This window comes from Pogona vitticeps, chromosome 5, assembly GCF_051106095.1.
Source record: "Pogona vitticeps strain Pit_001003342236 chromosome 5, PviZW2.1, whole genome shotgun sequence".
NCBI classification, from domain to species: domain Eukaryota; kingdom Metazoa; phylum Chordata; class Lepidosauria; order Squamata; family Agamidae; genus Pogona; species Pogona vitticeps.
This window is the reverse complement of record NC_135787.1, coordinates 41,858,923-41,886,528: the sequence shown is the minus strand read 5'-3', so window position 1 is coordinate 41,886,528 and position 27,606 is coordinate 41,858,923. Positions and strand designations below refer to the sequence as shown.

General features: G+C 39.2%; 2 protein-coding genes across 6 annotated transcripts in view; both read right to left on the bottom strand.

Moving 5' to 3' along the window:
- On the bottom strand, positions 1-8,589 carry MMAA (metabolism of cobalamin associated A). Of its 4 annotated transcripts, none has more exons than XM_078394747.1 (8): positions 8,434-8,589; positions 6,433-6,491; positions 5,457-5,920; positions 4,712-4,834; positions 4,107-4,277; positions 3,714-3,799; positions 2,468-2,617; positions 1-337 (listed from the first exon to the last, which is right to left on the bottom strand). In XM_078394747.1, the coding sequence occupies exons 3-8, from the start codon at positions 5,884-5,886 to the stop codon at positions 50-52; spliced, it is 1,248 nt and encodes a 415-aa protein (XP_078250873.1). In that variant the 5' UTR covers positions 5,887-5,920; positions 6,433-6,491; positions 8,434-8,589; the 3' UTR covers positions 1-49. The 4 variants fall into 4 exon arrangements, with proteins under 4 accessions (XP_078250873.1, XP_078250874.1, XP_072857705.2 ...); XM_078394748.1 differs by having other exon boundaries at positions 8,398-8,453; XM_073001604.2 differs by lacking the exon at positions 6,433-6,491 and having other exon boundaries at positions 8,434-8,571.
- Positions 8,590-15,222: 6,633 nt separating this feature from the next.
- The window catches only part of SMAD1 (SMAD family member 1), a 48,966-nt gene continuing 36,582 nt past the window's right edge, over positions 15,223-27,606 (bottom strand). For both annotated transcript variants that reach the window (XM_073001606.2, XM_078394742.1), the window contains exons 4-7: positions 25,652-25,768; positions 20,184-20,405; positions 18,369-18,625; positions 15,223-16,492 (exon numbers count right to left, since the gene is read on the bottom strand). In XM_073001606.2, the coding sequence (XP_072857707.2) occupies positions 16,349-16,492; positions 18,369-18,625; positions 20,184-20,405; positions 25,652-25,768 (740 nt within the window). In that variant the 3' untranslated portion in view covers positions 15,223-16,348. The remainder of the gene's footprint in view (positions 16,493-18,368; positions 18,626-20,183; positions 20,406-25,651; positions 25,769-27,606) is intronic.

Genomic DNA, 27,606 nt, shown 5'->3' with positions numbered 1-27,606 from the left:
TTGTAATGTTTATATGTTTTTAATGTTCTTAGATTTTACACAACAGGTGTTAGGATTTTTCTTTAAAAGCTTTCAGCAGCATGTCTGCAGCCAGTCCAGGAGACAGAACACCACTGACAACCTTTTCTTCCAGAAGCGGAATCTGATCTCTCACTGCCAAGTGGCTCCGGAAATGATCCAGCATGCTTTCCCGGATCACATTCCACATCCACACTTTTTGCTGCCTCCTCCTTTTGGCAAGCAATTCTCCACTTGTAAGCATGAGGCCTCGGAATTCTGTCATCTTATCCCATACGTCAGAAACGCCTTCTCCAGTTCTGGCAGAGATTCGCATTACCTATTTGATTCAGAACATTTTCAAAAAAAGATGGAAGATAATAAGGTTACTGTGGTTCATCTAAACACAAGTGCACAATGACACGGTCCCTGTAAAATCACATTCAACTTGCAATTTCACTTTTAAACCGTTAAAACCAATACAAAGGCATGCATCATCCAAAACTGTACAGCTATGAAAAACCATTGAAATGGAAACTTTTAAATTGGAATGGTTCTTAGAAATTGACATTTTTAAAATAAATAATACCAACATGATAGGGATATCTAATACACAATATAATTACTGCTGTTGTTTTTTAAAAAGTACCTGAATCTACTCCTGAATATGATCTGGAAACCTCACTGATCCAAAACACAGCTGCCTATCTCTTGATAGGAATCGGTAGTGATTGAATGTATGACATCTATTCTGAGATACGTACATTGGTTATGAGTTTGTTTTTGGGTTCAGTTCAAAGTGCTGTTTCAGCTTTAAATGTCTTCAGGTAATTTGACTCCCGTGATCTGTTTCTAAAGCTGTCTCAAACAGTACCTTCTTTCCAAAATTGGGAAAATGTTCTACTTGTAATACGCTTTGGGGGGAAAACGAGGAACTAAAGACACCCCTTTTGAGAAACAACTTAATGCTTGGTAGGATTGTTACTTTCCTCATGTATAAACAGCATTTACTAATTGCTTTCAAAATGTCTGGAGGGCTTATTTGACAAGGATTTGCTTAAGTTTTTTTTAATTATTAGTGTTTAATTTAAAAATGAAAAAAAAATTTAAATCTCATAAAATAAGAAGCTGCCCTTTTAAAATCCCCACCCCCATGCTAACATATTATAGTCTAAAAATAACTGTGCAGCATATGCTTCTTCTCTATGAGCTCTACCCAGGCTTCACAATAAGACAGGAAACTGAGGAGGTACTGCCAGCTCCAGATGCCCCACTAGCAGTCCCCCCCCTTTTTTTGCAGGCGTTGTTTAGTTACAGAACTCCCTCAAGAGATTCAAGTGTCACCTCTTTTTGACCGTATGTTTTCATCAATCAATTCCACTAACTTTGGGGAAGTTGCCATATTGGTCTTTTTTTGGGGGAGGGATGGCCTACTGGTGCTGTGCCTGCTTTTCATTAAGATTTTTTTCCCTTTTATTTATTTATTTATTGGACTTATATACCGCCCCATAGCGCTACAAGCACTCTCTGGGCGGTTTACAATTTTTTAATTATACAGGCTACACATTGCCCCCCCAGCAAGCTGGGTACTCATTTTACCGACCTCGGAAGGATGGAAAGCTGAGTCAACCTTGAGCCGGCTACCTGGGATTTGAACCCCAGGTCGTGAGCACAGTTTTAGCTGCAGTACAGCGTTTTAACCACTGCGCCACGAGGCTCTTTTACAATTTTTAAGATGGGTAAATCTTATAGTTTTAAATATTTAGATGAAATGAAGGCAGTACAGTTAAAAGGCTCTATTAGAAACTGCCAGGGACATTAAAACAATGCATTAATCTGAAGAGCTAGTTTGGAGTTAGGTAAAGAACTAAACATTAGCATCAGGAATGGTTAGATCGATTTTAGCATTAGTAAATTGTTAAAAACATCAGAGATATAGCCATGAATAATCTCTACATACAATATAAAATAAACACATAAATCTGATATTATATATCCCCACAGTTAGTAACATAATAACATTGTATACATTAAACACATCAACAGAATATATTTTAGATTTTTATTGCAAGCGCCCTTGGGCAATTTTATTAATTATTGATCTACAATTTTTTAAGTAAAATAAATGAATACTGTATTTAGAAGTTATGAGTATAAGGAGAGAGAAAAACCTAAGACAATTTATGTATCTGCTGAAAGAGGTCCTAATATGTCTCACCAACAGACAGATGACACATTACGTACTTAAATCACTATTACAGAAATCTGTGGAATACATTTTATAGATATTTCACTATTGCAGGAAAATATGGAAGATATAGAAAACAAGGTAGTTAACACTAGCATTTTGACAACTGCATTTCGACAATTACAATGATTTCTATGGTATTAGCTTTAGCATACTCTCACTTATATCTTGTAATTTTTTCTGGCCAAAAAAAGGAAAAAAGATGACTTGGGATGTACCTACCTGCGGCCTCCAGACCTGTGAACGCTTGCGGAGTAATTTCAGAGCACTGATGTATTCAGCTTGAATTCTCCGTGCTGGCACTATGAGATCCCCATCAGCTTTGTTTACAACAACAAGATCTGCCATCTCAATTATACCTCGTTTGATACCCTGAAAACAGGAAGGAAGAACTAAAATTTAGAAACATTGTCTACAACTAATCAACCTTTCCTTTGGCCAGCCATAGAGCATTATAAAAATAAAGCATATAGGCTTTTGACTGCCTTTTCCCAGAAAACTCAGAGTAAGAAGTGATGGAAAATATTTTGCGTACATATTGGGAACCTAGTGCTTTAGTGCCCAATTCTTAAGGCAAGTGAGCTGAGATGTCAGATCTGAGATGTCAGCTTTAGAGGTGAATAGGAAATGTTAACATCTCATTTGGTGGAAGATCAAGGAAGGCATGCTAGGAAATGATTTTAAAAGGTGAAATACGCCAGCCTTTCTCGTCCTGGTGTCTTCTAAGCATGATATGGGCTGGGGCTGGTAGCATCGAGTCCTACACATCTGGAGGGTACCAGCTTGGGGATGGCTGATCTACAGTCATCCATTTAAGGCTGCATTGAAAGTGGACCAGGTCAAAGTGCCAGCTTTGTGCATCAACGTGTCATTATTATTTGTACATCAAAGTGAGGTGATGTACAAATAATAAAAACTGCAAACTACACTGTAAACCCAAGGGTTAAACATAAAATCAAAAAGCAGCACATCCCATTGAAAGGCACTGTTTCAAAGACAAACATGAAAAGCCATGCATACTTAAAATACACACAAAATTATTAATACAAATTACAAATGGTTGCCCATTTCAAGATGTACTGTGGTCATTTAAAACCAGCAAAAGTTGCCCAACACTAACCACCATATTTTGTTGGATGAGTACTGGCAGACCAAGCTGACACATGATACTTTTAGAAAGTCTCCAGTGGTTATATAATAATGATAACCGTGTGCACCAAGTCAATTCTGACTTACAGCAACACTTTTCAGGTTTCCCAAGTAGAGAGTACTCAGAAGTGGCTTACCATTCCCTTCTTCTAGGGGCAGCTTAGAGCTGGGCAGCTTGCTCAGGACCACACAGGCCAGCTCTACTTGCAAGAGGCAGAACAATTGCCCCACCTCTGGCTCCACAGCCAGATACTTAAATTACTGAGCTATCTAGTCTACTATACTGAGAATAGATTTTTACCAAAAGCAGCATGAATACCTGCAACTCGTCACCCCCCGCTGGTGGCAGCAGCAATACAAACATATCAACCATATCAGCAACAGCAAATTCCGACTGCCCCACACCTGAGAATGAAACACAGAAATTGACCATTCATTGCAAATAACTACATGGCAAACTGCATCTGCAAATACAGGGGAGCAACTGTTCCCAAAGAGGTGTATGTGCAGGGTCCAATGAACTGCATTATTTTATGGTGACAGTTTTCCCCGCAAGCAGAATTTTGCTATAATTTACCGCTGACTTGGCTGCATGCAAGACTTGCGCCTTTCTCTCATTCTAGACGCAATGGGTGAGAGGGCAAAATACAGCCACTGAACCTCATCATGACTGAAGCCATGCTATGACCTGCATAAAAAGAGTTTCACCCACCTACTGTTTCCACAAGAACAATGTCATAGCCTCCACCTTCACACAATAGGATGGCTTCGTTAGTGGTCCGTGTCACACCACCTAAGGTTCCTCTGGTTGGAGATGGCCTGATGTAAGCATTCATATCTCTTGATAACTCGGTCATTCTTGTTTTGTCACCCAAGAGTGAACCTTAAAAGAACACAACAGCTCAGCCACTGAAATATGAGACTTTTGTCCAAGCTCCATATCAACATAAGCTTATACTTCTAAAAGAATTACGGCTTTTGTCTACAGCCTTCAGCAAGACCTGCTTGGCAAAGTACCTCTGCTACTCATGGAATGTGCTTCCACTCAATCTCCTTTCATCAGATCCCCTCTCTCACCCCACACTGTTCAGAACCTTTCTGAGAGTCTTTTCAAGGAAGCAAGAAGTGGAGGGTGGAAATATCTTCTTTTCATAAACATGTTCCATTATTAGTTCTTGAGGTACAAAAGAGAACAAGTAATACATTTTGATAAATCTTTCTGATTACAACCGACCCAAGATAAATGCAAAAGGGCTTGCAACCTTAACCTATATGTAAAGAGCATGAAATAGGCAATGCTTTCATGAGTACACTCACCCCCGCTAGTGCTTGAAGAGGGGTCCACTGCCAGTACAGATACTTTGTGTCCTCTCTCAGTGAGCATTTTCCCAAAGCATTCAATAAATGTTGATTTCCCAGCACCAGGGGGACCGGACAAACCTACATAGCAAATGTAAAGATCCTTGATTCGAGCATGGCACACAATCAACTAAAACTCATAGCAAAGCTAACAACAAACATTGCATTTCTGGTATGCATTTATCTCAAGGATTATTCTTGCCTCACAAGTTACAAATGCCCCCACAGGCTTTTTAACCTTTCAACATTTATATTATCCAAAAATAAGTCATACTTCACATGGCACCTTTATTTAAAGGGATCAGTTACTCTTCCAAAAGCAGCTCAGGTCTGATTGGTTCAACATTCTTCCTAGCTTACAAGCACATTACATGTAAAAATATTTTGCAGAAATCAAATCACAATTACTTCAATTAAAAAGTAAACTGCTAGCAAATTAAGAAGTGGCACCAAAGGAGTAAAGCATTTTGTGTGCACATGGAAATAACAAACAGGGGGAGGGGACTTCTTTAACTTGATGTTGGGACAGACTTTACAATAGAGGTGCTCAGCAAGGAGAAAAATATGATTATTGCACGAGGGATCAAAATTAACCACAATCTGCACCCTTTTAACCTTAGGCAAATCAGATTTCATTAAAATTGGTAGTTGAAAGCACTTTAAATCAGAAAAACAGTAACTGCACAAACAAAAGTGAACTGACCCACTCTAAAGGCTAGTGGCTGTCCTTTATTTAACTGTTCTTGTTCTTTGTGGTAGGATAGTACCTTCTGAAGGAGCACCTGTGCAACCTCCTTCTTCCTGCTGTGCATGGACTCCATAAGAGTAATAGCTTCTGCCAAACAGGCCCTGTGCCCTTGGATTACACCCTTGTACAATCTGTCTAGAAGTCTTTGCTCCTTGTCAGACAGCTCCCCGGTCTGTGGTTCTAATGCTGCTGGATAGCACAGGCCAGTCTTCAAGCCATTAGCAGAGATCATTCTCCTCGAACAACACAATGATAGTGATCTACTCTGCTGGCTACAGGGAAAAGCAAATCTATAGCTCCAGCAGAAACTCTTCAGATATGATTTCCTAACATTCTTAAGTAAACAGGAGAGAGGAAATCGCAGTAGCAGTGATGAGCCATTCATCTTGTCTTAGGTCAGGAAATCTGAACCAAGTAACCTAGGAGGAGAAGAAAAGTTAAGGTATTTCAATACATTATTTTCAGTTTTAAAAACACCATACAAGGCCACTATCTGCAGCCAACTTACCAGATATATAATAACAAATGATGGACCACCAAGTTCATTATGACTTACAGTGCCTCTTTCCAGAACTTTCTAGGTATAAAGTGCTCAAAAGTGGTTTACCATTCCCTTTTTCTGGGAGTGCTCTTGGACTGTGTAGCCTGCCCAAGATTACACAGTTTCATCCAGAAGGGACAGTGCAGAATCAAACACCGGACCTCTGGTTCTGCATCCAGCTACCCAATGCACTGAGCTATCAAGCCATCTTTACTGGACCTATATTTCAGCCACATCTAGGCCAGAATTATATACTCCTATTTAAGTATTTTCCAATTAAGTAAGCATCCAAGTAGGGAATGTGCACTAGTTCCAACTTCCTCCGTCTCCATTTTCATTGCTCCCTACATATGGAGAGTGACTTTTTGAAAAGGAGCGAATTTGATTTACCAGAATGCACAGTGCATGGACAGAAGCAGCTCTCCCCTTCTGAAGGTCACCTCCATGTGCTGAAAGTGATCGAAACAGCAACAGTTAGGGATGGGTTAGCATTTCTACCTTCATGCACATTTACTCTACTCAGTTTGAGAACGCCTGAATAGAGTATGCTACATGCATGCCTGGACCAACAGCCTGGTAGCTGTTTGTCTTGGGGGAAATCAGCTTTATTAAGTGCCTTTTAAACAAACAGGTAGATAGGAGGAACTGTTACATTAATTAAGCACCCCTTTGGCTTCCTATCACGTGTAATATGTACTTCAGATCTCGTATAACAAAAATGTCAAAATACTATTAGTTCTTCAGGTTGTCATTTTATAGTGTTGTTTTATAGTTTCTTCCAACTTAACCCATAATCCTTAAACATCAGGTCCTTGTACTAAGAAATCACTCTGAGTCTGCCGACCTTCTCAATCATAGAAATCAGTTCTGCTCAATGGATTACTTAACTGCTAGAACTTAAAAAAAAAAACACATTAGGTGGGACATGGTTTTAAACTGGCACTTTTTACGGGCACTTTTCCCTTATTATATTATATTAAAAGTGCACATTTCCCTTATATCACAATTCTTGAGTTTCTACAATAAGTCAGTAGTATGATGGATTCTTGTGAACACATTTAAATTTTGGTAAAGGTAAGTATTATTCCATTGTCCAGATATTATTCATATTGATCCTAATTACATACTATAAACTGACAGTAGCTGCAATACTCAATAAATATTTTGATCAAAATTGTTTCTTAAAAGTATTTCTGAACAGACATATTTAAGAAATGGGTTTAATGATTAAAACATAGCTAAATAGTCCAAAAGGAGTTCTAACACCAAGATGCAGGAATTGATCTGATAAACAGAAACATTAAAAAGTCCCACTACACTCAAATCAAAGGAATAAGGATGTTTTAACACGGAAGAAAGTAGGTCAATAAAGAGACAGTTTGGACACATTAAGAGTTCTAATTCAACATAACTTTGACACATGGATCCAAGGGTAGACTGAAAACTACATTTATAACCCAAAGTGAAAAAAGTTTTGTTTTTGTTTTTTAAAAAAGCCTAGATTTAAGTGCTTATTACTATTATTCCGTAAGACCTACTGGCTTCAGAAAAAGAACAACTTGGATTTCAGTATCATAAACAACATCAGTTTAAACATTACTAAAAAGTCTAATCCTAAGGACATTTCAACAAGTCAAATAGCAGCTTACTTGCATGTAAACAGCTACTGCATCACAGCCTCTCAGTATCAGATTTATGCAACATTTTCAGCCCAGCATTAATACAGTATTTTCTAATTCAATTTCACAGAGACAGACTGGGCTGAGGGCACAAGTAACGTGCATACCTTACTATGGGGAATTTTAATTTCCTAAATAATGTGGCGTAGAGTGGATAGAGTGATGGACTAGGACTCTGGAGAGCGAGGTCTGAATCCCCACTTGGCCATGGAAGCGGAACTGGTAAAACCACTCCTTAAATCTCTCACTTATCTTGAAAGTCCTACAAGGGTCACAATGTGACTTGAGTGCAGAGAACACACAAACAAGATAAATGCAAAATACAGAGATCTATATTAGTTAAGCAGGATTTATTTCATAATTCTGCTTCTAACAGCAGAATCCTGTTTACTCCAAAGCTTCGCACACTCTGTGGCTAACCGCAGGCAACAACTGTGCATAAGAGTGCACGCGAAATGACAGTAAAATAAATACTCCAAGATACTACATCCGTATCTCTGTGCAGCTTCCCAAGTACAAGTTTACCTATATGAAGTATTTGCATTGCAAATACAATTTTCCGTTAGGAGCACAGAAATAATAAAGTCATCAATACCGCCAGGTATAATAATCCCCTTCCTTCCTTCCTTCCAATAACTCGACCCTCGCCCGCCCCCGCCCTCCAAGGCGACACTACCTTGATGATCGCCCTGCCCGCCCGTACAAAACGTACCACTACAACGAGGAAGTGACCTCGCCGCGCCAAACTGTTTACATCCGGGACACATCCGTGAACGCAAACCAGCACGCTACCCACACCTGATCTCACCCCTGCCGCTATGTCACGGTATTCTTGAATGCGCCTGCGTAGACCCTTGGCGGCTGCGACGGAGGCAAGCGGGGAGGCTTCTACGCAGGCGCAGAGAAGGATGTCCGTAGATCTACGAAAGTTTAGAGGACATTTCTTTAGTCGGAGTGCGAGAGTGCTTGGGTTTCTGCAGTTTGCATTTTATTTCTTACTGTTGCTTAGCGTGCCTCTTGTTAGAATGGTAACAAGGACAGATGTCCCTAGGAGACCATGCGAGACCCAGGGCTTTTAAAAATCCCTACCCCAAAAGTGAAAGACAGAATTCCGCCCCCCCCCCGCAAATAATTACCATTTTGTAGAGAAAAATAATGTTCATTTTTTTTCTTTCCTCCTTTCCTTTCAAAGTTTTTAATGTGGGAGAAAACCGCTGGCCTTTACCCTTTGCCCTATCATCCACAGGAGTGGGGCATATCAAACCAACAAACACACATGAAAAGAGACAAAAACGTTGGGGCAGCTGAAAGACCAATTGCTATATTTTAATGTAAGCTTTTGTGGATCGAGTCCACCTGGAGCAGAGGAGTTAAAAGTAAAGGTAACAGGGACTGTTACGGTAGTGATGATGTCATCTGCCTGTCATTGCTGTGGCTGGAGTTCATCTGCCTATAGCATGACAGGAGGTGGGACTTCAGAAGGTGGAGCCATGGTATTTAAGGGGGGAGTGAATGAGGTGTGAGTCAGATAGGGTTTAGATAGGGACGTGGTTAGGGAGTTAGGGCTTATACCTGTGGTGTAGTACTGTGCTATATTTTGAGAGAAGGTCTGAAAGAGAGAGTGTGTGTGATACTTTATATTGATTGCCTTATTATTTCGTTGATACAGTGATTTACCATTTCTTCTGTTATTCTAAATAAAACACAAGTTTTTATTTTAAAAGTCATTTATTTGCCTGAAGAGTCACAGATGAAGGAATGGTTAGTGGCAGCGTGAACAAAGTGTGTGTATGTAAGAGTGACGTGACACCTCCTTTGTGACGTGAGAGGAGGCTGTCACAGGGACATACTGCAAAGGAGTTGCTGAGAGAGTGGAATAGGTCGTAAAGGTCTTTCACCCAATTCGGACAGAGGGCTACGTTTAAAGTTTGTAGAAATTGGTTCCAGAATCCTGTTGGTGCTTGTGTCAGGTTTTGTGCCTTTTGCCACAGCTAATTGTCACTAACTGATGAGGTGCCAGCTGCCATGCGCCTCAAGGCAGGTCCCTGGTCACATGCTCAGTTTTGCAATCAAGAGGCACTCCGGTGTCTCCTTCAGTCAGCCACAGTTAGCCGCGGAAAGTTATGCCAACTTTATGCAAACATCAATAGGACTCTGGCTTAACTCTTGTTTTCATTGCATTTTGCCAACCTAAGGGGGTGTTCGGGAGTGTGTGTATGTATCAAAGCTGCTGTTAACATTCCCATATTAGTGGTGGGGTGGAAAGCAAAGTGCTAGTTTAAAAGCAGCTCTGTCGCATATACTGTATCACCATTAATACTGTATTTCCATTCTGCAATTAAGAATGTAATTTGAAACAAGCTTGTATTATGATATCTGCATTTCAGGTGGAGGTGGAATATTCATATATTGTAGAAAGATACTTCAAGTCAACTTCTTTTGCCAGTGGGTCTCAGGGTTAAAACAGTCATTTGAGGTAGTTCTTCAGTTCCCTTGTCTCAAAAACTGCAGTTTTGGATGCCTGCCACATTTTCTGCAGTGAGGATCATCATAAAGAATTAATGCCTTTTATGTACAATTGCCCTATCTTCATTTAAGAACTCTTGTCTTATGACAGCCCATCTGTGTTTTTTATTTGCTTATGCTGTCATTGAAGATATTTCTATTACTGATTTTTAATATTTTCAGCAGTATGCTCAGTCATCACTTCTTCTGTCATGTTGTCAGTTTGCTCTGCCAGATTTTATGCTCCTTCTATAACACACCATCTATTAAAGGAACTCTTGTCTTTCATACATCAAGTCTGTTTATTAGATATGCTGGCATCTTTTTGGACTGCTATATATTAAATATAAAAGACACATTTTATTTTACGTCTATTATTGTAGTTTTAAATAACTAACAAGTGTCCTGAAGAGATTTGGATTGCTTTCTCACCCCATCTCTTCTTTAAAATATATATATATATATATTTGTTTGAAATTAAACATCATAGTCCTAGCGTTTCTATAAAATGCTCAGTTTGTTTTGTCAGCTTGAGACATTTTGCATATATATATATATATATATATATATATATATATATATATATATATATATATATATATATATATATATATATATATATATATATATATATATATATATATATATATATATATATATATATATATATATATATATATATATATATATATATATATATATATATATACACACACACACACACGTATATTCTGCCCAGACCTACCATAGCCACTCTGGCTAACACAGTATACTATTACAATATATTATCAGCCTGAGATGTTTTGGAATTAAGGCTTTTAAATTAACTGTTCTGTACTAACCAGAGTAGCTGGGATGGGACTAGGCTAAACCTACCATTGGTTTATTTACCCAAGCATTGTCAACTGTGCCTGTCAGCACATTTATAGAATTTCTGATAGGAATTTCTCCATCCCTATTTGGAAGTGCCAGGCTTGAACATGGAACCTTCTGCATGCAAATCACATGCTGTGTCACTGGAAAGAGTTGGTAGTTTAGGAGTGGGCAGTCTGCTGCTGGCCTTCTACTCCATGCCAGTGTAAATCTTCTCAATACGTGGCTATGGTCATCCTCCAAACAAGTTGATTTTGAGAATAACATGCCTCTAAACAAATTTGTGATTGGTAGGTGCTCTACTGCTGAATCTCACATGTGTTTAATTAGAAGTTAGTTACATTAAACATTAAACCCAGTGGCATTATGAGTAAATGTGCACAGAGTTGTAGCCTTAATTACTCTTCTGTGTCCATATATGTAGTATATTCCTAGCTCATCCTGTATACTGTTAACAGTTTCTCATTTTTCTTTTTTTTTTAATATATAGAGGCGAGGCTGATATAAAAAGCCTCTTAGGAGCTGCCATCGCATTTTAAGGCCACAGAATAATACAAATTGGATCTGACAAACTGAAGCAAGGATAGTTGCAATCCTGTGCAGTTATGCTTAGGAGGACTCATAACACAATTTTAAGTCTACCAACAAATCAGTGCCATTGTGCTTGGTAGTATTGCTCTCAAATAAGTATGTACAGAATTTCAGCGCATGTCTCACTGAGCTTGGTTGGAATCTGCTAACCAGATGGGGGAAAGCCTGTCTGAATAATTGTTCTGGCTTGAAAAAGTAGAAGCTCCTCAGAGAAGAAAAGTCATTTTGGGAGCAGAAACGGCTGGGCCAATTTAAATCAGCTTTTGCATCATGTGGTCAATAAAAAAAACCTTCAAATCCACTTGTTTTATAAGCTGAACAAAAATCCCACAGTATTTTACCATGTAGCTGCACCCTATGACTCTTGATTGGTGCTCTTCCTAGTTATCTCCAGGCATCCAATAATGTTAAAACGCTGTGATCTCTCTCTAGTAATCCACAATCCACATGGAGCTGTATTCTGGTATAAACTAACATATATCTTATTTAGTTTTTGTTAATAATAAAACACTACTTATTTTTATATTGTTTAGTTTTATTAGCATTACACAAGTTGAATTGTTGAATTGCTGCTCTTGATCAAATATTCAATTTCATCCCATCAAAAAGCAGAAGTGTTTATTTGATTAAAAATAATCTCTTCATAATATTAAACTCGTTTTTCTGCTGATATTTTGGGCTTTGTAATGCTTATGCTGGGACGTGGTGCTGCTGCAGGTTAAACCGCAGAAGTCTCTGTGCTGCAAGTTCAGAAGACCAGCAGTCGTAAGATCGAATCCAAGCGACAGAGTGAGCTCCTGCCAACCTAGCAGTTTGAAAGCATGTAAATGCAAGTAGATAAATAGGTACCACCACGGTGGGAAGGTAACGGCATTGCGTGTTTAGTTGTGCTGGCCACGTGACCACGGAAACTGTCTATGGACAAACACTGGCTTTACGGCTTGGAAACAGGGATGAGCACCACGCCCTAGAGTTGGACATGACTGGATTAAATGTCAAGGGGAACCTTTACTTTTACCTAATGCTTATGCTGCCACATATGAAAAACAAGAGTTCCAGTCTGAAATTGCAGTCTCTTGTTCAGGAAGTTCTCTGCAGACTTTAGGCCATTTAGCCAACTAGAGAAGAACAGTATTGCACAAAGTTTTCATTACAGGAGGGAAACAGCTTCTGGCATTTATATTAGTCTTCAGAATCTATAACGTACTTGCAGAAAGTGACAGTAAAAGGTCTGGAATGAATAAAGGGAGATATATCTCTAATGAATTAGTGACCATGCTCAAAGCTTGTAGAAAGTTAAAACAGTACCCCAGTTTAACAGAAAAAATGTTATTCTTAATTGCCAGGTGTGTGTGCACATGCGCGAGAGAGTGCACAGCATGTGATGGGGTGAGGGAGAGTCCTCAAGTAGGAGTGAGGAATGTGTGCCTGCTTGAACTGCAGCTTTCGCCAGTTCTAGCTAGCAAAGCCAAAGATGAAGAACGATGGGAGTTGCACTGCAACATCTGGAGGTCTACAAGTTTCCAGATGTGGGGAACATCTTTCAACCTAAAGGCCAGATTCAGTTTCATATAAATTCTCAGCAAGGGGACAAAGCATATTTTAGTTTAAATTCTCTTACTATCAGTAACCGAGCCTTAGAAGATGTATACAGAAGTTAGGAAAACGATGAAGGACAGTATCAGTGGGAGAGAAAGAGGGACATCTGGGGAATCCCAGACAGCCAGATTGGGACCCCAAGTGAACTTAATTTGACCCCAGGAACTGAGGTTCCTCATCCTGTTGTAAACAATGGGGTTCAAATGGTAGAGATGTGCAAGAAACAATTTCAATTTGATTAAAGCTGAAATGTGTACAAAATAAGTACCACTGGCAACAGCAGTAATTAGTGATAAGTTAACACAGTCTTTGTATTGGGGAAGCTATTGAAGATCAGCTTAAATCAGGAGGCCATTGTTTCAAGATCAAACAAATTCAAGCTTCATAATTAGGTCTGATTGAACTACTTCAGGCTGAAGTCTTTTTTTTTTAAAAAAAAAATTCGTTTGAGAATGGCAATTTTCAGGTTACTAGCAGAACATCCAGTGATCTTGAAAAGGTCTACTTGTTTGTTAGGTTGTATTTTCTGACAGAAATTATGGAATTATTTGTCACAGCACTTTGCAAGACCTGTTGACCTGTTAAAAATTAAACAACACCTGTGACTACATTTAAAGACAGGATGTTTTCTGTATCATGAGCAAGAAATGTGACTATTCTTAGGATGGCCACCTATCTTAGGGGCACAAAGATCTAAATCCAATTCTTAATCCCAGCTAGACAGCTCAGTAGACTAAAGTATGCTGCTTTAGACTAGGCTGCTAAATCAATGGGAATTTGGTAGAGCCATATGTTCTACTGATTCAATGGGTTGACAATTGGATTTAAGACAGAATGGGTTTTTTGTTACTGAAATTTATGTTCTTTGATCTTAAAATTTCAGTTCCCACTAGCAATAGGGAAGAGATTTTACAAGGAAACATATCTGCTGAACACCTTGGAGAAATGAAGGTGATAGTATTATTACACCAATTTAGTTTAAGAGTGGTCCTTGCATTCTTAAAATTATCAATCACTCACACTTACCTTCATTCTCCAAAGACAAAGCCATGTTAACTTGTCTCAACATGCTGACAAAATTAAAAGAAGGGAAAAAAAGAAAAAAAGAAAAGGCAGGCAGGCAAGCAAAATACTGTGGCACTTTGAAAATTAACAGATTTATTTCAATGTGAGCTTCTATAATAATCTTAGAACTGCAGAGCTGGAAGGGATCCTATGGATCATTGAGTCCTGCCTATCAAGGAGACACAGTGGGAAATCCAACTCTCACACTGAGCGATCGATCCTCCATGGATCAAAACATGCTTCTTCAGACATAAGGACTGCAAATACATGTCCCATCACCAACATGGGGATATGTATAAATACAGAAGACATTTAAAGTATTTGTACTTTTTGTGTCTCAAGAAATGGATTTTGATCTCCAAAACTCTCACTGAAATGAATCTGTCAAGTCCTTAAAGTGTCACAATATTTCACCTATCTTGTTATCTTTTATTTTCTCCCTTAATTTTGCCAATTTACCTCCACTGCCTGAATATAGTGACTTTGTTACTGGACACCCTTCTAAATGGCAGTACAAGTCACACTCACATTCAGACCCATTGTACCTGTCAAGTTCATACATACTGTGTGGTTTTCACGCATCTAAAATGAAAAGGAGTATTACCAAAATGGTATGGAACGGGAACATAAACGTTTTAGAGAACTGTTTCCCAGTTAGTCTGGCAATACGAGACTGTACAAGTTATTAAAGTTCTCATTGCTGCTTTAAGGGAGACACAAAGGTATTGCTCGCTCTTCTGTGGTGACAAATTTTGTGTATTTTTTCCCAACCAAAGCCTTTTCTTGCAAAAACCTTTCCTTCGTACTATTCATTCATATTATACCTACTAAGTGGGTTAAAGCATGATAAGAAATACACAAGAAACAGTTTTAATCAAAGTAAGCAATACATTTATTTGAACTTCAGTAGAGATGAACCACTAAGTTTTGGAATAAAAAAATACTGAAAAAGTATTATAGCTTGAATGAATATAAAAACATTAGCAGAAAGAAAACAATTTAAAATGGTAAAAAAAATTAACCTTAAGTCTGAAACACTTGAATAGGTTGTTTAATTCCTCCCAACATATGCTAACATCTGCTACTTTGGCAAAACACAAACCTCTTACAAAATGAAACAGCTACTTCCGTTATGTGAACTGCATAAAACTGCCCAATCTCTGAAAGGCCGTACAATTTGTCTTGAAATATACAGACCTTGCAGTACATGACAAAAGCATTTATTGACCCACCCTTGCCCTCTGAAGCTGAGGATGGGCAGAAATATATTGGTTAGTAGTAAGATGAAGCCACTATAAAAATGAAATGCACACAGCAAGACTTGGAGTTGTTTAACAAACTATGTTTACATTATAATTCTACCTGTCCTTGTCAGCTTCCCTTCCCACCCCCATTCTCCTGTCTATCTAATTTCTTTTGGCTAGTCCATCTCTAACTTCCAAATACACTGTACATACATTTAGCAAAGAGCATACTTAAAAAATCTTGCTGCAGTATGGTCAGTACACAGTTTCAGAAGGTTACACAGAAGCCTTGATTTTTTTTTTCTGATAGGAACTATTACCAAGACCAATGGCTTTCAAACATGGTGAAAAGCTGGTTAACAAGGAGAAAGAGCAACCATCAAATTTTGGCACTCATTCCAAGAACACACTGGGTGCTCAACACAAGGAGATCTTATTGAATGAAATCAGATCGCTCGAGAACAGTATCCTCCTCATTGCACTGACCTGGTCATCCCTAAGTATTACACACTGCCCTGCCTAAAGGGTCATAAGATACACACTGCCCTTCATAAAGGGTCACAAGATACAAACTACTATTGTAAACTAAAACCTTGATATCAGCAACTTTTTTTTCCTGATCTAACAGTTGGTCACAGAAGTCAAGTATAACAAAGGCTGCTGCCAGTTTTGCGCATGTGTCTGACTCATACATCCTTCAAGTACATGCAAGGCTCAATAGTGTCTGAAGTGTAGCTGCTCAGAATCCTTTTAAGACACAGAAGAGATGGGGTTATGAGGAGAACCCATCTGCGTAAGAACTTTATCCAGCCACTGGAGGGGACCGTGCAAATGAATCTCAATCCAACATGGTGTACTTGTGACATCTTGTCGGTGATACTCAGCTCCCCAGCCCTAGAAAAAGAGAAGTGTGAAGGGTATAGCATCATTTGATCTTGCTGGAGGAATATTCCCATTGTGGGAATACAAAGATATTAAATATTGTATTCAGTAAATCTCCCACATTTACTTTTTTTAAAAAATGCACTAATTTTCTGTTCTCTGAAAGGAAAAGTATCTACTGATGTTAACACAGTCACTGATGCAGTCTCAATCTTGTGCACCTAGTGTGCTAACTCTATACACACTACTATCTGTACAGTATCCAGCATTATCTCCACTCCCTAAATATAATGTATGCAGATGCTTTAACAGACATTTTCTAATGGATGCAAAGATACTGCTGAACATGTCAGTCAGACTTCAACTCAAGTGACTGGATCCAGACTGTGGAATGCCCAATCCCATGAACTTCTTCCCACTTTAGTAAGGTTGGGGGAATATGTGGCTAACCAGATGTTGTTAGCCTTCTGCCAGATGCCCCCCAGCAAAAGTTTGTTCTAACACGCATTTGATCTGTTGGATTAATCTGTCCTCCACCTGAAGATACGGCTTCATTGCTGTATTCCTTTTAATTAATTAGCTTTTTACTGTATATTGTCTATTTTTATATGAACTTGTTCATATTATATCTTTTATTAAAAACTGCTGTGATTTATTTTTGAAAATCCTCATTTGAATACCAGCAGGTTTTGATTTCAACAATATTTTAATTTCAGTGCTGACAATCTGGTTCCGGAGCCTGAATTTCCACATCTAGGATAATACTTTTCAGTCTAAAGTTTGGCCAAAATGAAAGGCACGGTGAACTTTTAAAGCGAACAAGTACTCTAGCTTCAGCTCAGCAACACAAAGTCTGTTCACTAAGATTTCTGACATGCTAAACTTACCAACAGGAGAGATTAGCTGTGCCCTAGAAAGGTGGTCTTGCCCTCATGTGTGGCTCACCAGAGGTTGTTAGATACAACTCCCACGAACAGCCCTGACTGTGCAACTATGATAGAGTGGCGTCTGGAACATCTGGAAGGCCACAAATTTTTCTGCCCTCACACTACAGAATGTAATGGATACATGCCTAGTAAAAACCCAAGACTACTGTGACACCTTAAACATTAACAAATTTATTATGACACATAATGTTCACTGGAACAGATTACTACTTTGGTGGCTACTAACGTACCTTAACATTAATTCTATAGAGTTGGGGCTGGAAAAAAGACAATCGTCTGGCTTCTGCAATTTTGTGACTAGATTCCTATGGGCAGAATCTTTTTACTTCACATCCAGGCTTTGAAGGAGGATTCCAGCATAGAAAATACCTATCTCATAACACATATGCAAAATCCAATGGTCTCTATAGCTGGAAGGTATAACTTTTGGCAGACTCGTTTGAAAGGCAAGGGTGCTAGGCATACTCATCACAGGATGGATGGGTCATTATATTTATGGAATTAAAAACAAGCATCCTCCCTGCCTGTTCCATCATGAGGTTCAGCAGCAACACAACAACAATGTATGCAACCTTTCTTAGAGACCCATGCCTTCTCTCACTGTAGCTTTTCAGGAGGAAGACATCCTTCATGCAAATTCCAGTAAGAGTTTCCCAGCCACTGAAATAGGCCGTTTTCAGTGGCTGCCTCCCCAAACTTCTATCTGAGGAGGGTTATTAGAACATTCCATGGTGTGCATGACTATGTTTGGGGAAATGGAGGGTCCCTTTTTTCAAAGCCTGGAATTTAGAGGAAGGGTCAATTATAGAATAACTACTCACTTAAGCCTTGCTTAAGGCATGGCTGGGTGACCTAGAAATAAAATGACCACAGATAAGGTCACTAGTCATTCTCTTTCACAAATTTATGAGGCACATATAAGGCTCTCCATCATTGCTTACCTTTACAAAGCTCATGCGGATAGTGCACATCTTGGTGAGTTCATACACTGTTTCAAAACCATGGTTCACCGACTGAGCCAGAAGTTGAGCAAACTCTTGGTTGTTGAAGATCTTCAAACTGCAGCCACTTGGAATTTTACATACTGTGGTTGGATGAAAACCATGATGGTAATTGCAATTTCGACTTTGCACAAATATACTACTGTCGCTAAGACACTCTGCATAGACTTCGCCACCAACATAATAGAGGTGCACTCCTACAAAGAGACAGAAAATTGGTTAGATCAATCCTTAAATCAAGGAGCTCCAAGAGGGTCAAAGTGTCCAAACCCACTATGAAAAAAATATGAGTAAGTATCTTCTGATCATAGCAAACATGTACATGAGGAATTTTATATATTTGAACCAAACACATTAACACAGAGAGAATTACTTTTTTGCATAGTTTGACTATGATTTCATGAGCTGCTCTAATTGCCAGTATAGGCATCTACACATATCACTGGATTTTAGCCCGATGAAGACCTGCACATAGTTGAAAGCTAGCTTATGTTTGTGATTTTCAACAGTCCAATAAAGGCATCACCCATTCTTGCCAATGGACACCAAGGATTTTCCTTATTCAAAACCCTGTGTTGGGGATGCTGGTGTATCTGTTTGGTAGTCTAAAAGTATGCACAGGTACAAGAGGATGAAACTACATCTTTTCAAGTCTCAGTAATTTAGTAAAATCAAGAATAAATCTATGCTTGGATAACCTGCCAACTTCTTTATTATATGTAGTCCTGCTTTTAACATCAATTTAAATCTTTCATGGCTTGACTATAGGTTCAGTAGAATTTACAGAATTTGCCAAAACTACAGGCCAGCCATCCTCTCTGCCTACCTTACCCTCACAGGACTGTTGTGGTGATGACAAAGATGATCATGATAATGTTGCAAATACAAATTTCATCATCATCATCATCAAGTTACTGCACAGCTTGAAATGCCCATTGGGATTCATTGTGACTTATTGCTTCTATATTCAGTGTATAAGATCCAAAGTTACTTTCCATCAGAACCAGTTGGGGAAAGGGGTGGAATTAAAACAAACTATGATTAATTCCAAGTTAATTTAAAATATTGGGGTTAATAGGTTTCATTTAGATCCAGCTCTATTTAAAAAACAAAAACAAATAAAAACTGCTTATTGGAAATGAAAGTCATACTAAAAACCAAATAACTGTCAATTTCTTCAGTCCATAAAAAAGGAGGAAAGTTAAAAAGATGCAGTATGTCATTGCATGGATACGGTTTCCTTAAATCAAGGGGAAACAATATGTCTTTTTTCCAGATCTGAGGATTCATCCACCTGCTAGAATAGCACTTCCCAGTTCTTAAAAGGATCAGGCAGGAGATCAGCAGCTCCCCCACAAAAGAAAAGCTTTCTTTCCGCCTTTTCAAGAAATGTACTTCAGAAAATGTTGATGTCAGAAGACTTACAAGCAGCACATCCTAAGATGGTGCCATCCTAATATGTTGGAATACCATCACCATCATTCCTAGCCAGAATGACATATGCTGATGGGGGATAATGTGAGTTATAATGCAACAAATCCCAAGGGTAAACTCTGGAAAAAGCTGCCTTGTGGCCTGTAACCCTATTCCTACAGGCTTGCCAAGAATACATGTTTACCAACATATAAAGCTGGATATGCAGTAACGTAGGTTGCACTAGTTCTCAGTACAGCCTGACGGCAACCTATCCCTCATGCTAGCATGCTTCCTCTGCCTTCCTCTCTCCTCTTGAAGTTGGAACAGAACCAGCAGTACCTTTGCCAATATGCCGCCTGGTGTTCTCAATGGTGGAATTCCGATTAACATTCGAGAGCAGCCCCAGGCAAAACCTGTTCTTGTTGTTTGAAGGATCAGTGAAGCCATCCACCAACACACTTGTGGAAGAGGCATGAAACGCCTCTCCCACCCGATTATTGAGCTCATAGTAGACAATGGAGCACCAGTGTTTTGGCTCCTCATAGGCAACGGCCTGAACATCTGCAAGAGAAGAAAAACCAGAAATCAGTGACACTGGAATTAATGAGTTCCTGAGCTTTAAAGTTTTATTTATTTATTTTCAGTGTGTAGCTTTTGGCTTAAGATCACTGAAGAAACAAAGGGGGAAAATCTGGCTGTGCAGCTGCTAATTGGAAGTCATTCTCTCACAATGTGCCATTGTACAATAGATTTCAGCGCCAGACTAAGAAATACAGTGGAAGCCTCCAAAACTGGGGGAAGGGGAGATTTAGCAGGTATATGGGCAAGCAGCCTGAAGGTTTGACGTTTTGGAATTATGCTCGCAAGAGGCAGAACTGCAATATTTATAACTGATTCATGAAGTTAAGAGACAAGGTCCTGCAATATTTATGAATTGATCAACAACGCTAAGAGACAGTATCCTGCAGCAGGTAAGAGTGGACTGGAGAGATCTGTGTCAGCATTGCCACTTGAAATGTGAAGCCTCTATGGCAAGGCTAAATGGTTTACTTATATCACTTTGAGATCCCTACAGGCAGGCTGGGCACAAGTATGAATCACCATCCCTGCTAAAACACATGTTCTGTAGCCAACTATAAGCAGGGAATACTTTAATTTAATTTGATTTAATTTAATTTAATTTAAATAAACATGTATGCTTCTGTCTGGGAGAGAAGAAGAGATACATCTACTACCAAAGAAAGAAGGCATAGCTTTTTAAGATCAGCTTTCTACCATCTTAGATTTCCAGATGTTTTAGACCACAAGGCCCACTGTATCAACCACTAGCCATGCTGGCAGAAAACGACGGGAGCCATAATCCAACACTCAGGAACCCAAAGTTGATAAAAGACTGCTGTGGGCCTACTGATTGTCTCTTATGCAAATCTACTCTAATTGGGAACATGGGATTTAGCCTCCAGAGAAGTAACTTTGCTACTGTGTGGCTAATGGCAAATAAAGTGAGCAGCTGGGGAGAGAGAAATCTAAGATTGTTTATTGTTTGCATGCATCACGTATTATGGAAGGAGTACAATAAACTCATTTAGGTTTTCTTTAATAGCAGTGCCTAACTAGTGGATATTTAATGCGGGGAGGGGAGTAGAACTGAATCACTGGCTTTCTGATTAGACCAAGAGTACTGTCTTGAGGGTGGGGAAACTGGCTTGGACATTCCCCTAATTGAAATCTTTTGAGTTTCTACTATAAAAGGACACCATTGCAGAAAATGTTTCTTAAACAGAGGTAGGCACTTTGTGGGTTGTTGGATGGTGTACTGCAACTCCCATCACTCCCTATCCAGTATAGCTAAAAAGAAAGGATAATACCTGGAGGACTACAGATAGCCCACTATGGTCTTAAAAGACTATACAGTATTCTAGGAATTTTAGCACATTTGCTCTGATCCTTCTTAAAGCTTCATTAGACACTCACAGGATTCTTTCTGACAGCTAAATCTAAGCAGGTCAATAGAAAGGAAACTACATGGCACTATGAGTTATGCCAGTGTCCTGCCTCTCCTCCAAATGCCCACCCTGCATTGTATCCCCACAACTGCACTGTGAGGCACATTAGGCAGAACGGAAGGGTCTCCCAGTGAGCTTCAAACCAAGCGAGAATCTGGACCTTGTCTCTTCAGGCTCAAGTGTGACATTCAATTAACCATTATACCACACTGTCTCTCTTCAGTAGATTAGAATCCTTGGAAAAATAACTGTCTGATTGTGAATTATCAAAATTCAATGGCCATGGTAGCTGACTGCAGGTGTTCTGGGAAAGTAACTTTCTCTAGGCCTAGTGAGGATTATTTGGAAAGATCCAGGGTATGGAAAAGTGATAATCAACCAATGACACTCATGAGGATGATTTTGGCCGAAGGAAATGGATTACATATACAGTTAGATGGCAGACAGCATTGATGGGGGGGGGGAATGGTGCTCCTTTAAGTCTGGTTCACTGATTATCAAGGATATGCCAAGAAGTGCTGATGCAAACAAGCTGCAGCATTTTTAATCCTTTCAAGTCATTGTAAGGCAGCCTTTAATTATTCGTAAGTGGGTGCACTCTTCACAGTAAGATGCCAGTAACTATTAAAACTACACAGCTTTGCCCTAGTTCTCAAACTCTGGAAGAAATCCTGCCAGCTGGCCATTCTTGTAGAATGAAATCATATCTCTCTCACACAGATTTCATACAAACTTCCTCACATTTGCCTTAAGTCATGCCGAGCAGGTGCGTTTTGTCTCTCCATTCCCAGCATGAGCCAACAATAGGAGTTACCCAACTTCACTGACAGGATGCAGCTTGTTAAGTCAAATCTCTTAAGACTAACAAATCTTCACAGAAAGCAGGCCTCTCGCCGTCTGCACCTTGAGAGCATTTGAGCAGACATTTACGGCCAGTGCCCTCTGTAAACATGAACTGCTACAGACCTTTCCGAAGGGCTATTTAACAAAGGATGTGATCATACAGATCAGGTAGAGGTAGGGGAATAGGAGAAATGAGTTCCCAGAATTAAGGGAAACAGGTGCAGGGTAAACAATGTCAATATAAAGGAAACTAGGATAGTTTTGCCCTCTATAAAAGGGAGAGGCGGGAGATTATGACTAGGGGGGGAAATGTCAAGAGATCCACAGGGAGCTTCTGCCACACTAATAGGGGCATTTGCTACTAACAGTCTGGCCCCTGCTTTTCCTCCTTCTCATAATGGCAACTTCCTTCAGCCTGCTCTGCACGTTCTGCTCCCTGTGCTCTTAAAACAGCTCACCCCAAATCCACTGGGCAAATGCAGAGAGGAGGCTGCCCCATAAGCAAAAAAAGGTGGGTAAAGTGGCTAGTGCTGCTCCTTGTAGTATAATGTCAGTTTGTAAAAGTGACAAAGTACTGATTTGATTCCACATCTAGCAATCCTGCTTTGCAAATGAAGCCACGGTGACATGCAACACTGCACAATGTAATGGCAGAGGTGGCTCCAAGCATGTACAAGAACTCAATAGAGAGCGCTGGCTGGCTGGCTGGCTGGCTGGCTGGCTGGCTGGCTGGCTGGCTGGCTGGCGGGTTCAGCAGTTTAGGACTCTGGCTGCAGAGACAGAGGTTAGGGGTTTGAGTCCCCACGGTGCTTCCTCTGAGTACCGCCAGCTTGTGTAGCCCTTGGGCAAGCTGCACAGACCCATGGGGTGTTGGAATTTAGCAACCTTTGTATGATGCCTTTAAGAGGTTTTGCCTGGGAGGGACTGGGGTGAATGTCAATCAATCAAAACACAACCAATTGTTCCATCTCTGCCTCAGAGTTTGAAAAGAGCAACACTTCTCTTCTTAAGTCTTTTTTCCCTGACCATGGAAACTGTCTTCGGACAAACGCTGGCTCTATGGCTTGGAAACGGGGATGAGCACTGCGCCCTAGAGTTGGACACGATGGGACTAAATGTCAAGGGGAACCTTTACCTTTTTCACTCAGGAGTCAGTCAGAGTCTGCCATGTAATCAGTATGGAAGAAATCAGTTAGTTCAAGTTCTGGTCATATAACCAGTCAGTATTTTTTTCCGCAATTTGCTGTTTTTTCATTATTCAGAACTGTGATTAAATGGAACTTTATATTCTTTCTTTTACCAGAGTCTCTGAGTAAGTTATTGAGACAGTAAGTACCAGTTGAGGATAACTAACCAATAAGGGGTGGTCTACTGAGGGGAGACTTGAAGCTAATTCTGCTCTGTAGTTCCCTGAACTTTTTCTGCTGTGTAGCTAGAGATTTTTAAGCCACAAATGTCACATTCTGCCAAGAGGCGCCCCCCCAAAAAAGAAGGGAATTATAAACCACTCTGAGTATTCTCTACCTAGAAAACCCTGAAAGGGGTCAACATGTCAGAAATGACTTGATGGCACATGATTCTTATTTACTGTTAGGCAATACTTGGGTATGCATTTGATTAATCTGGTCATTCATGGGCACAGACCCCATGCCACCCACCAGGTGATTACAACCAAAATAAGCAAACAAATCCTTGTTAAACAAGCCAGATCTTTTTCAAATTTTTTTTAAATGAAGTTCTGTTATGATTCATAAAAAGCAAATGAGTATGTTCATACATATCTTAGATATGATTCAAGCAAAATCACACATTTTGGTCCATTCTCATGGGTAAATAAAGAGCCTATGCCTTGATTCCAAATTCTTTTTATTTACCTCTGAGGAACAGACTGAAATGTATGACTTTGCTTATGTTATGCAACAGGATCCTAGCCATTATATCTATTTTGGTCCTGTTTGAAAATATTTTTTTAAAAAATATTTTTTTGCATGCTGCAATTGAGTTTATTAATGACATGTTAGCTAGTAACATGTTAGCTGGATCCCAAGATAATTCTTCCGGATTATATAAAAGGATTTGTTAATCAAACATATCAAATTGGTCTCAAGTCTATTTGCTGGTACTAAGTTGGCTATAGCAAGAAACTGGAAGAAAAAAAAAGAACCCTCTTTGTAAATGACTGGTTTAATCATATCTGGAACATCACCTTGTTATCTAAATACACATATTATTATAGGAAGCAAATAAATTATTTGTAAGGTACACATACATTTTAAGAGTATTGGGCAATATTTGTGATGTCTTGGAATAAGAAAATAGTGAATTGAAGTGATCTTTTCATCCCGGGAGAACTCTCGAAGAATGCAAGAAATCTATAGAATATCTTTAAAAAGTGGGCATAAAGTCTGCAGAGTTAAGTATAAACATAGATAAAATTACTTACTGTGGCAAGGGCCACATATTATGAGAAGATCAACATAAACATAAAAATGGTGTTTTCAATTTCAAGCACGCTTTAAAGCAAAATAAAATTTTGTGTGTTCCAAAACACTGTTGTCCACAGTTATTTTTCAATTACCTTTAAAAATGTTTTTTTAGACTCAACAGTAGCTAGGCTTTCCAGGTGCCTATTTATCATAATGGTATTGAATACACTTTGAGCTTGCAACTGGGTGGGTGGATATCCTTTGAATGCCAGTTCACAACTTTGGCAGGCATGCCTGTTTTCAGAAATTATTACCAACAGAATCCAAGAGAATAATGGATTCTTATTTGCTTTCTATTACTCCACCATTATTTGCTTTTCCCAGAACATGACTGAAGCATTTAAAATCACTCCTAGCTACTGCCCCCATTCAAAAGATTACGCCATTACCTGGTTGTAACTCACCACTAAAGTGTCACATACATATAAAAAGAATTGGTGCATTTATGCAAAAGGGGGAAAATAATGTTCACCTCCTCTGTTTACTTCTTGAGGAATTGAAGGTGCCATCATATTGGTATCCATTGGCTGTGAACCGTCCTGGGTCATCTGATCTTCTGGTGGGAGGTAAGCAGGAGGGGGAGTATCGGCTAAGCATTTTTTAAAAATGAGAAGAAAAGCAGGTCATTTCATTGTTTTCTATTCAAATTCAGTGGAAAGTGCTATTATGGCATAGCAAAATCCATAAAAAACATTTATAGTTCTTCAAGCTGAGCAGTCGTTTTATAGTATGTTTACAGCAATTTTATGGATGTCATGTATCATCAAGTCACTTCCAACTCATGGTGGCTTTATTTCATGGTATGTGAGATATTCAGGCAATTTACAGTTGCCACCTCTTTCTGGTGAGTTTTCATGGCCAAGTGGGGACTTGAACCTAGGTCTCTTGAGTCCTAAAATCTGGAACTCCATTCGCTACAGGAGACTGGCTCCCTCACAACAATGTTAAGTGCATATCAGGGTACTAGGGTCCTGCCTTAATAAGACTATAGGCAATACGCTTGTATCTCTGTTCTTTCATCTCTGTATGTGTGTGTTCTGTGCTGTCAAGTCAGAACTGATTTTTAGTGACTGCAACGGGGCTTTCAATGTAAGTGAGACATTTAAGGAGTGGTTTTACCAGATCCACTTCACAAATGAGTTTTCATGGCTGAGTTGGGATTTGAACCCTCTTCTCCAGAGTCTTAGTCTGTCACTCTATCCACTACACTGGGAATCCCTTCTCTAACACCTTATTTTTCAAGAGCAGACATTCTCAATTTTTGCTGCTGCAGGAGCACTAAGAGTACATAGGGTTTGTTCTGGATAATGTTAAAGATGCTTCACTCATAAAAGGAAACAAGCTGCTACTTATCAAGTCAAAGAATTTCAGTTAGGAGATTAACAATGCAAACTTAAAGTATACCAGGCTTCAAGGAGATGCAATGCAGTACACAGTAAATATATATTTAGACATTGTTTCAATCACTGTTGCTTAAGCATAAACTATTGTTTGGTGTCAGTCAGAAGCTACAGATTTAAAACATCACTAGCTGAACAGATTAATGCATGTATGTGCATACGTATGTATGTATGATATTTATAAGCCACCTTTATTCCCACAGGGTACCCAGGCCATCTCACAGTCAATTAAAACTATAGGGTGACTAGGTTAAGAACAGCAACTGTTGATTGTTACACAAACAGTACTTCCACACTACTAATAATTTTGCATTTCACTCTTGTTTGTACCTACATTACTGTTATCCTTTAAAACTGAAACACTCTTTGCAGTTACTTATTCTCACAAGTTAAGTCACATTCACACAGTGTGCTGTAAACGGCTGACATGAACCATATCCTTAGCTTCTTTTCAAACCCAGAACACACAGCAGGTAAATCCAGGAGAACTCAATACTCAATCAGTAAGAAACAGGTTATTTCTTCAGTATCTTTAAGAAGGTGACATAGGAGCTTTCTGGAGTAGTAATTTCACATTACTCAATTCTAACCGATTTTTGGACAGGTCAACCATCATTAGAAAACTTGGCAAAACTGTATGAGTCTTCCTTCCGGAATGAAATGGAACATATAGTACTAATGCACTTGGGGTTGGTCTGCTGACAAATGCCTTTTCCTTGTCACTTGCACCAAGCATCTGGAGATTCTTGGTCTTAAATTGATTGCTCTAAAATCTGCAGAGGCAGCTAGGTGCTGTTTTCATCTATTCAATCTGGAATGGAAGTGCAAGCTTAAAAAAAAAACCAAAAAAATCTAGCTGGGTAACTGATCGGTCAACAACTAACTTCAAGACTACACTACAATACATTCTACATATGAATGCCCTCATTACTGGGAACAGTTTAGCTGGTAAAAAACTTGGTGGTCTAATTTCTAGTAGTTGGTTGGCCAGAAGCACATTACTCCAGTGTTCCAACAATGTCCTTTG

Coding starts and splice junctions, on each gene's coding strand:
- MMAA (XM_078394747.1), bottom strand. CDS start 5,886: ATGAATGGCTCATCACTGCTACTGCGATTTCCTCTCTCCTGTTTACTT. Junction 4,835..5,456: donor GCCACTAGCCTTTAGAGTGG/GTCAGTTCACTT, acceptor TTTGCTATGTAG/GTTTGTCCGGTCCCCCTGGT. Junction 3,800..4,106: donor TGTTCTTGTGGAAACAGTAG/GTGGGTGAAACT, acceptor TTTCATTCTCAG/GTGTGGGGCAGTCGGAATTT.